Source organism: Oratosquilla oratoria, chromosome 2, assembly GCF_046742065.1.
Source record: "Oratosquilla oratoria isolate Oo_2021 chromosome 2, ASM4674206v1, whole genome shotgun sequence".
Classification (NCBI taxonomy): domain Eukaryota; kingdom Metazoa; phylum Arthropoda; class Malacostraca; order Stomatopoda; family Squillidae; genus Oratosquilla; species Oratosquilla oratoria.
In genome coordinates, this window is record NC_134778.1 from 21141842 (window position 1) to 21153745 (window position 11904).

Genomic DNA, 11904 nt, shown 5'->3' on the forward strand with positions numbered 1-11904 from the left:
CCAGATATCCACCCCACTGTGTGGAAAACTGTTTTTTTTTTTCAGGTTTCTTCTATAGGCTATCTTTTCTGAGTTTCTTATAATGTCCCGTTGTATTTCTCTTATCCCAATTTGATAAGTCCTCTCTTCTAAGGACTTCTATGCCTTTCATGATTCTGTAAATGGTCAGCAGGTCGCCTCTTTCTCTTCTTTGTTCCAAAGTCGGTAATTTCAATTTAGCCAGTCTCTCCTCATATAACAGGTTTGAAAGTGTTGGAGCCATTTTCGTGCCTGCTCCCTAGATTCGTGTGTGTGTGTGTGTGTGTGTGTGTGTGTGTGTGTGTGTGTGTGTGTGTGTGTGTGTGTGTGTGTGTGTGTGTGTGTGTGTGTGTGTGTGTGTGTGTGTGTGTGTGTGTGTGTGTGTGTGTGTGTGTGTGTATGTGTGTGTGTGTGTGTGTGTGTGTGTGTGTGTGTGTGTGTGTGTGTGTGTGTGTGTGTGTGTGTGTGTGTGTGTGTGTGTGTGTGTGTGTGTGCACGCTTATTCCTGAGGATTTTAACCAGCTAAGGGAAGCTCCTTTTGAGATGGAAAGGTTAAAGTTATCTCGATTACCTTTTTGAAATCAATAAGGAACTTTTCTATACCCATACTTGCTGCCGGCAAGTGCTCTCATTTATGTGAGAGAGAAACAATTAAGGTAGATTGGGTTAGCGTTTAGCGTTCCTGTCTACTTTATGTACACTACATAGTACGTTTAGTTGGGTTGAAATACCAATTAATCTTGGACCCAACGCTCCTATCCATGTGGACAAGAGTGGTAGTTCAATTATGACTTTGCAGTAGGTCTTCAGGACGGCGTCTTTTGTACGCTGCCAGACGACATTATTCAGCTGCATTTGGACTAGATGTGGTTCTCAATCCATCAGCCTTTCCTGTGATCCAGAGATGCTGTCCCTCAGGTGAACAGAACTGTCTGTTCTCAGACTAAACAAGAACATGGTCACGTCACTTCAGAGAAAACGTTGACGTTCCGCGAAGCGAACTTGTGATGAGCAAAGTTGTCAAATGTGAATTAATTTCTACAGGTTTATTTTTCTATTCATTTATGTACTCATTCATGTATCTATTCATACATCTATTTTATTTTATTTTGTTTTATTTCATCACCACTATGTATATAGTAAATATCTGTTTCGGTGGGGGTTAATTATTAGAATAACAGTATTTCGGCAAAAATTAACAAAGAAATTGACTACTTGGCAATACTGGTTGCAAGACGCGTCAAAGTATTGAGGTTAATTTCAAAATGTTTCATCACAATTCACAAGTACGTCTAGGAACAACTTTGTTTTTCTCGACATCGGAGGAGCGATAGCGAGAAGAGCTTTGAATAGGGAAATTGCAAGACATATCCGAGAATATTAGATATTACCACCGAGCACTTCTTAGGGGGTTTATGTCGGATCAAGCTTTTTATCTGAAATGATTTCTAGGGAAATAAAAATCGTTAGCAGTCTCTTGTACGTATTTCTACAATAGTTTTACTTTCGTTTTCTTTTCAGAAATAATTTTCAGCGGACTTTTTGTAAAAACAAAAACAATGTGAGGCCTCTTAACTGTAGTTTAGACATAAATGATTTACATAATTAGGAACTTTCCTTCCATTTATTCACAGAAAATATCTTAGCGGTCATTTCCCCTCAACCGGATGACCAACTTTGACAAAAAGGACAAAGGTGACTACCATAAGAAACAAATACCTGGCGGTAGAATACAAAGGCTTCATTTTGAATTAACAATTAAAACAATTGTTTACTTAATCACTGCTAATCAATAAAGACATTCCCTGAAGACAGTTTCTTACCCAGAAATGGTTATACATTAAACGAACAAGGTTATACGCTTTCGAAAGAATCTTTGGGGAACCCAGCGCCAGACGACCGAACGTCAGGCGTACGGTTTTCGTTGTTCGGTCCAATGGACTACATGTCACACTGTTACAAGGGGTATCATTGTGACACATTTCGCAAATATCATTCTGGTTATCATCACGTGACTCCTGAATGAAATTGTCTAGAATTAGTCAGAACCAAATCTCTGAACGAGGAGGCTTCGAGACACTCAGCCTCTCCAGGGCCCGCTCCCCATGAACTGACTAGAATTGCTTGGCTTTAACCAGAAGAAGAACGTGAGGCAGGTCTTCTAGGGCCAATCAGCGCTGTAGCTTCCCCCCCCCCTCCCGAGTGGAGGGTTCGTCTTAGGGCAGGTCTTCTAGGGCCAATCAACGCGGTGGCTTCCCCCTCGCCACCCGTCACCCCCCCGTGTGGAGGGTAGTCTTGGGTTACATATTCGGCAATGTGCAGCTGTGCTCAAGTCCTTCTCGAGGGCGCGATGAAGCAAGGACGTCCTTCAATCTGCCTCGAACTCACGCGGCGAGAGGCACGTCAAACGCGCGGAATGATTCTCACAATTGCCACTTCATCATAAGAAGAGGAGGAGGAGGAGGGAAGTTCGTTCGGCTGAAAGAAAATCACATGGCGGAAGGTGGTATAGATACTGATGTCTTGAAACTCGGAGAAATGGTACCATCCACAAAGACTAATTAATCCATCTGATGGCAGTTAGTACATACATACATATACCAAGGCTTTTTTTTTTTTCCCTTACCAGGAGGGTAGCCAAAAAGGACAAGGCACAAAAACATTCCCACCCATTTCATCCCCGAAAACACTCCACACCCCTCCACCCTCCCTCCCATCTTAGCACCTCCTAGATGACGGGTCATCCCTGCACCCTGTCCACTGCCCTGGGTCAGAAGCAGTGTCGCAGGACACAGCACATCCACAGCAAGGCCGCTTCATTAAATCGGCGACCCCCCCCTCTCCGCCCCCTCTCCGTCAGGGGGGCAGTTAGGATAACAGGGAAAAGTACTGTGTGTTACGTAAGAAGATCCTTAGGGGAGACTACAGCCCTATCGCCACCGAAAAACGACACAGAATTTAATAAAATCAGCCAACGTCGGATAGAATCTTTTCCACTTCATCAGTTCCCAAAGCCCAACAGATTTAGCTCTCACTCAGAGGTGCAGCCCCGAAAGGATGGCACTCGGTCTGTGAGTCGGGCCCTATATCTTTCTTTCAGCTCTCGATATTTTTTAATAAAGTGGGCTACCAAAGGCAGAGCATCCGTTTATCTAAAAGTGGCGAAAATGTTCTTCATAACCAAGTTTTTTGTCATTATAGAATTTTACTCAACCACAGTATTTCATAATATATCTTTTCCGGAAAAAATATGTATACATGTATATGTGTGTGTGTGTGTGTGTGTGTGTGTGTGTGTGTGTGTGTGTGTGTGTGTGTGTGTGTGTGTGTGTGTGTGTGTGTGTGTGTGTGTGTGTGTGTGTGTGTGTGTGTGTGTGTGTGTGTGTGTGTTGATAAATTGTATTTGGGAATTACAACTCAAAAATGAGCCTAATGGTGAAAACGGTCCCCTTTCCAGATAAACTGATTACGTTAGCAAACCATTCAGTCCAAAGTAAGTTCGAGGATCGAAAGTCTAAGAAATTAATCTCTTTCCAGGATTGATATATATTCATGTGATTCTGGTATGTAGTGGGTCAGTTTCTAGCGTCCGTGCGTGTCGAAAATGGGCAAAAGACCATCCATTCCTTGGCTGGCACGTGCCCCACATCCGCTCCACCGAGCCCGCAAACAATTCATCCGCTCAGGGTCCCCCCCTGCCCTGCCCTCGGGCATTTCGAAGGTAGCTCTTTCGGTGACCTTCCCTCAACCCTTACTGTCTCCCTTTCTTCTTCTTCTTCTTCTTCTTCTTCTTCTTTCTCTCCATCCCCTTTTCCCTTCCCTTCCTCCTCTTCATTTCTCCTTTTTTTTTATTCCCCTCCTCTTCCCCCGAGACGATAGTAGGAATAACAGCAGCGGTAATAGTAATAGTATTCAGGGCATCCTGGGAGGTGCTTATAGGTGAGCATGTCATTTTTTTTTTTTTTTTTTTTAATTTCTCTGGTGAACTTATGTATACTTACCCTTTTCAATATAATATAATTCCTCACTAGATTGTTTCAGTAACATATATATGTTATGTGCAGTGAATATTTTTGTGTTATAGTGAAGATGATATATGTGAACATGACTTTAAAAAGGTGTCCATATCAACCTACTATGCAGGAAATGAAAGATTAGAGTCTTGGTAAAAACTTGGTAAAATTATATTTCATCTCATTCTCATTTCTGTTTTTTATATACTTATGATTTTGCATAGTGAAAAATTGCTGTGAATTTCTGGTAGGATAGATAAAACAAAAGTTTAAGTTACAGTTTCCTTTATTCTATTTTATTTTTTATTTTTTATTTTATCTATTTATTTATTTATTTTTCTTTCTTTTTTTTCTTTCTTTTTTTTTTAGATTAACGTATGACTTCTCTCCTTTACAGTGCTACAAGAATGAATAGAATCGGTCAAATAGAACTAGAGATATGACTTACTAAAGAACAAAAACATGAATTCTTAAGGAGAGGAGTTTTGATATTTAAAAGGACTGCAACACCTTTTAAATGCTCCGGTCTCATGATCGCTCGTGACACTGTCTGTTAGTTTACGTTTTCCCTTAGAATATACTTTCTCACGTTCTTTATCTCGCTTTTTAAGTTATAATTCTAGTAGTTGTGTGTATGATTGTCCATGAAGAGGAACCACACATCCTTCTTCATAGCCAATATTGTAATCAAGAACAAATTTGGCAACAGCATATTCGAGAATGTTTTTGTTCATCTTCTATATTCCCTTGCCATCTCCGCTTTTTTCGTTTTCAATAAGCTCTTCTTCACCCTTCCTATGGTTACAGCTGGAGAAAAAAAAAGTAAGAAAAAAAAAGGCGATGTACTCCTACCTCAAGCTTTGATAACACACTGAGAGACACTGAGGTGCATCACTGGCTTTGTAAGAGTGGGAATGGTTGCCAGATATCTCCATAAACATAATATAGTAAACAAAATAGAACTGGCTATCAAAATTTAGACTTTATTTCATTATACAGAAAGTTTTTTATGCAATGGGGTTCCCAGAGGTTACCAATAAATTATCTATTTTATTCTGTATAAAAAAAGAAACGGATTTGAGCTGTTACATTTGGTCAAAGTGTTAAGACAATCATAGAGGGTTTTTAAATGTTTACCTAAGATTCGTTCATGTGCCGGAATTTTTCGAGTGATCGACCACTACTAAGTATTTCAGCGGCTTTGACCCATCGTTTTTCGCTCATATTTCCGAAATAATCATTCACATCAGCATGATATATTAGTACAGCCTAATTCACACCCTGCCCTAATTTTTTACGTTATAGTGCATTCACAAGGATAGTTAATTACGGCGTTTACTCTTGATATTAAGTGTGTCGTAGCCGACACCCGTGAAGTCAATCGAACAAGTGAAGTTGTGACGTCATCACAAACTACCTCTTTGTGGTAGTAGCAGGTGGCACAGATGAGGGATTCATTGACGAATCATTTCTGTGCTACCCTGCCAAGAACAAAACAGGAGACTACCATGGTGAAATGAACAGCGCCCTATTCATTCGCTGGCTGACATCACAGCTTTTGCCGGCGCTCGTTGAGCCATCGGTGCTGGTGCTTAACAACGCACCCTACCACAGTCAGTTGACCGAGGAGACCCGTTGCCCCACCACTGCCACAAGAAAAACGGAGATCGTGAAATGGTTGGAGTGCCGCAGCCTACCATTCCCACCACATGCTACGCGCCCTGAGTTGCTACCGATCTGGAAGGAGAACCGGCCCGAGCCACGCTACACGGTTGACGAAATTATCCGATCATGGGGTCATGAGGTCATCCGTTTGCCACCAGCTCGTCCAGAATTAAACGCCATCGAACAAGTGTGGGGCTGCATGAGGCAACACCTGCGTTCAACGTTGCAGCGGTTCACTCGGGCAGACTTGCAAGCGCGGCTCCAGGAGGCAAAGCTTATCGCAACCAAGGAGGTGTGGGCGGGTGCTGTGAGAAGGTCCAGGTCGTTCGAAGAAGAGTACTGGTCATCAGACAACATATATGAAAGTGTGGAACCCGTCATCATCACCATGGACAGCGATGACGAGGATGAACTGTTTATCCATAGTGATATGGAATGAAATAAAATGCATGTCCAGTTATTATCATAATTTCCCTATCCATCATATGTATAAACTTGTTATTGAATTCCCTCTCCGGGTGCATTGTATAAAATTATTATTACATTTTTTTTTTTTTTTTTTTTTTTTTTTTTTTTTTTGAGAGAGAGAGAGAGAGAGAGAGAGAGAGAGAGAGAGAGAGAGAGAGAGAGAGAGGAGGAGGAGGAGGAGGAGGGAGGAAATGGGGAGGAAGGAGGGAAGGGGAGGAGGATGGGATACACGAGGTAGTTTGTGATGACGTCGCAACTTCACTTGTTCGATTTACTTCACGGGTATCGGCTGCGAGACAAAGGATTACAAAGGATTACAAAGGCGGAGCATGCCGACAGGAGACCTTTTGATCCATATCTAGGTCGGATGCAAAAAAAAAAAAAAAAAAAAAAAAAATCATAATAATAAAATGATAAATAAAAACTATAATAATGTAAATAACAAATAAAATACATAAATAAATGCATAGGTATAGTTAAATAATAAACAAACAGGTAAATAGTAAATGATAATAAATTGACATATAACTAATAATAAATGAAAATCAGACAGACAAATTATAACAAAACAAAAACAAATAATATAACATAAATTATAATCATTACAGCATCTTACTTAGGTATTTATCTAAATGATTCTTAAAGCTTCGAACTGAACTACATTGCACTACCTGTGCAGGAAGTTTATTCCATTCATTAACTACACGGTTGGCAAAGTTGTTTCTACCTACTTCCAAATTGAATCTATTTCCGGACAGTTTGAGACCATTGTTTCTTGTCTGATTCTCATTCAATGTGAAAATTTGGTCACTTTTGATGTTGTCAATTCCCTTTAGAATTTTAAAGACCTGTATCAAGTCACCTCTGAGTCTACGCTTTTTTAGGGAAAACAGATTCATGTGTTTTAGTCGATTTTCGTATGATTTATTTTTTATATTTGGAATCAGTTTTGTGGCTCGCCGTTGTACTTTTTCCAATCTGTCAATGTCTTTAATGAGATTCGGTGACCATACGGAAACAGCATATTCCAAATGTGGACGAACTAACGATTTATATAGCTTGTTAATGAGACATTTGATGTCAAGAGTAAACGCCGTAAATAAATACACTTGTGAATGCACTATAACGTCAAAAATTAGGGCAGAGTGTGAATTAAGCTGTGCTAATATATTATGCTGATGCAAATGGTTATTTCGGAAATATGAGCGAAAAACGATGGGTCAAAGCCACTGAAATACTTAGTGGGCCCCCGTAAAGCGTATACAAAATATGAAGAACCACGCTTTATTTAGCATTAGCCCTCACATCAGGAGGAATGGATCTAATAAAAATAATTTTACTTTCGGCTTGCAGAGGCGATGGCCGAGAAAGAGTAACAGGGAAGAAGTAGTACAGTGGCATAGATGAGGTGTAAACTCACATTTTCACTTCCGTGATCAGCTCTCCTATGCCTGAGAGGTAGTCACGAACACGCTACAGTTCTTATACATACATACATACATACATACATACATACATACATACATACATACATACGCACTGAAGATGTAATATACGAAAGCGCTCTGCTTTGTTAGTTTCTTTTTCCAAGTGGTCTACTTTGCATAAGTGACCACACGTACCCATGATCTTATTAGCATGCATACATACATACATACATACATATACCAAGGTTTTTTTTCCTTTTACAAGGGAGGTAGCCAAAGTGAAAGTCATACATCCATTCCCACCCATTTCATCCCCACATACTCCATTCCCATCCACCACCCCTCCCTCCCTCTTTTCTTGGCTCCTCCTAGATGACGGGTCATCCCTGCATCCCGCCCACTGCCTAGCGTTCTCACAACGTTGATAAACATATATATATTTTTCGTGTACGTAATTATTTTCCTAAGTAGTACCTAGCTTACATTTTGATAATTTCTTGACTAGATTAAAAAAGTTGGCAAAGAATATGAATTTGTATCGTGAAAAACTCTAGGTGGGTCCAAAATTTTTGTTCGTGACAGTACCAGCTCCCCTTTGCCCCTCCAAAATCAACACACATACCGGGGGCCTGGAGGTAGAGCATTGTTTGAAAGACAAATTACTGGAAATTTCTATTTAAATACCAAGAGCTTTTTTCCCCCTTATAAGGGAGGTAGCCAATCCTTTCCCCGCTCTCCTCGTAGCTCCCCATGCATTAAAATAAACACAATGTTAAGGTGTAAGGAACAAGCAAACAGAATGATTGGTGACCAGTCATTGGCGGGCAGGCTGGCTGATGATCTGTCTGTGAAAGATAGAACCTGAATTGTTGTTTTTTTCACCACACAATTCTACAAGGATGAAGGTCGTATCACACAATGCTGTAGCAGCAGCAGCAGATACAGCTTTAGCATAAGCAGCATTAAGGGTAGCAGTTGCAGAAGTAGCAGAAACAATAACAGCAGCAGCAGTAACGACAACAACAGCATCAACAGCAGTTGGAGTAGTAGTAGCGGTGAAGAGAAATGCGACGATAGCCACGAGGCGCCGTTTTCCTCATCTCAATCATCAGTTCGCAAAGCAACAGATCATAAAGCCAAGAGAACAAGCGTCTACTCGACCTCTTGAGTCGAAAGTAAGCAAACTCTCTAAGGGCCCTGAGGACGACAGAACTGCCGTTTACCCCGGCTGCATATCAACTCCTCTGGAACATGAGGCGAGTCTATTATCATCTGAATAAAATCATCTGGGGCTTGGCTTGCCAGAATAGATATAAAGACGACTGGCCCGAATGAGTTGATTTATAGAATAATATATGCGGTTTTTTTTTACGGCCATCGACTTCGATCATTATATGGACAAAGTTCAACCAAAAGCCCATTTCATCTGCTCCACAGCTGAATGAAATCTCCGGGCGTCATTTTGGAGGAAGTTTACATTACAGAGTACGTCAATGAATAGAACGAGTTATGAATAAAAACAGAAAAATTCGAGGAATGGTCTGTATATGTACGAGTGTACGAGCGTAGGAGCACATAATCGTGTATTTGTACACACACACACACACACACACACACACACACGTAAACAAAATTATGAGAGACATAAATTGCTAACGAAAATAAGAGTCATTTCACTATATGGTTGGAGGTATAAGAAATAACTGAAACTATGATCTGATCCCAAACATATGCAGCAGTGATGTTGTCACCACACAAAAAGAATGATAAAAGGAAAATAGAGACAATACAGTGAGTGGGAATTTGAGTGATCCTAAGCTTATGTGATCAAACATACGAGAAAAAAGAAGAAAACAATGGGACTACCCACAATGAGTAGAGTGACCTTAGTCTGCCTGATGAGACATCCAAGGGAAGTCTAAAACAGTTGGGAATACCCAAACAAGAGGGTCGAAAAGAGAAAGAGAGTCGATATGATAACGATACTTAGGATAAAGGTATGAAAACTAAGAAAAAAACGATAGAGAGTATCCGTCATATGAGTTAAGATAACAACAGGTGGCCACAAAAAGACAGATCGCCTAAAGCTTGTTAGTAACCTAAAAACTTTCCACAAAGATCCCACAACTTGTGGAACGCAAATCATCCAGGTCAAGAACGTAAATGACTCACAGGCAAAAATGATACGTAGAGACGGGACCTCATAAGCATAGTACCATCTCCGTATACTACAGTTAAATAGATAAACATATACAAACAAACAAAAAACAAAACACACACACACACACACACACACACACACGGTCGTTACTCTGACTCTCGTGGACGGGGAGTTGGGTGTGTGTGTGTGTGTGCAAGGTCATAGCATTACCCATAGATCGGACCTACGAGCTCTGAGCTCTCTTCCAGGAGGGAAATAGCTGTCGATCACGAGTCCAACACGTGATCCAAAGACCAAGTGGGGGAAAAAAAAAACCACACACACACACACACACACACACACACACACACACACACACACACACACACACACACACACACACACACACACACACACACACACACACACACACACACACACACACACACACACACACACACACACACACACACACACACACACACACACACACACACACACACACACACACACACACACACACACACACACACACACACACACACACACACACACACACACACACACACACACACCACACACACACACACACACACACACACACACACACACACACACACCACACACACACACACACACACACACACACACACACACACACACACACACACACACCACACACACACACACACACACACACACACACACACACACACACACACACACACACACACACACACACACACACACCACACACACACACACACACACACACACACACACACCCACACACACACACACACACACACACACACACACACACACACACACACACACACACACACACACACACACACACACACACACACACACACACACACACACACACACACACACACACACACACACACACACACACACACACACACACACACACACACACACACACACACACACACACACACACACACACCCCACACACACCACACACACACCACACACACACACACACACACACACACACACACACACACACACACACTCACACACACACACACACACACACACACCACACACACACACACACACACACACACACACACACACACACACACACACACACACACACACACACACACACACACACACACACACACACACACACACACACACACACACACACACACACACACACACACACACACACACACACACACACCACACACACACCACACACACACCACACACACACACACACACACACACACACACACACACACACACACACACACACACACACACACACACACACACACACACACACACACACACACACACACACACACACACACACACACACACACACTGACTGGCTAAAGTGAAATCATTACTCACACAGTACTTGTCCTGAAGGCGCGCAAATTATTTCTTAGGAGACCCGCTGACGAAACGATGAAAGGCTTGCCACAGTTACAAAAGACCGACCCAGTTATGACTCTTCTCTTTTCAAACACAGTGGGACTTTGCATAAGATTAGTTCAGCTGTAGCTCAAGAGAGTGTGTGTGTGTATGTAGAGTCTTGTGGACTTGTATGTAGGGACGTGTAGACTTGTAACATTCGAACTATCAGTTCGCGTTTCATAAACAATTGAAGCGAGCTTGATCATTTGTCTAATCTGTCTTACTTATTCTCTGTAATAGATATATTTCATTTCACTCGATTGAAGACTCCATAATCCTTTTCTAATATTTTCTAATCATTTTTTTCTGTCGTTTGGAAATATTCTATCATGGGGTACATAGGATTTTTATTTATAACCATTGTTGAGTTGAAAAAGATAACAGTTGATATTGTTATATTATGATTGGTGTACAGTATGGGCAAATAAAAAACTTGATAAGTATCTACAACATCTGTAGCACACATAGCACCTACAACACGTATAACACGTACAACACCTACAACACCCATAATTGGAACGTAACACACATAACACCTATAATACCCATAATTAGAACATAACACATATAACACCTACGACATACCTAACATCCATATGTAGAACATAGCACACATAACACCTACAACGCCTACAACACCTATAACACAATACATATACCTACAACAAATATAACACCTACAACACACAAACATTTGTAAGATCCAAAACAT

The 11904-nt window shown here is 41.2% G+C and overlaps 1 protein-coding gene across 1 annotated transcript; it reads left to right on the forward strand.

Moving 5' to 3' along the window:
- The first annotated feature begins 805 nt into the window (after nt 1-805).
- On the forward strand, nt 806-6135 carry LOC143034632 (uncharacterized). The gene is made up of 2 exons (XM_076200975.1): nt 806-816; nt 5427-6135. The coding sequence occupies exons 1-2, from the start codon at nt 806-808 to the stop codon at nt 6133-6135; spliced, it is 720 nt and encodes a 239-aa protein (XP_076057090.1).
- Nucleotides 6136-11904: the final 5769 nt, after the last annotated feature.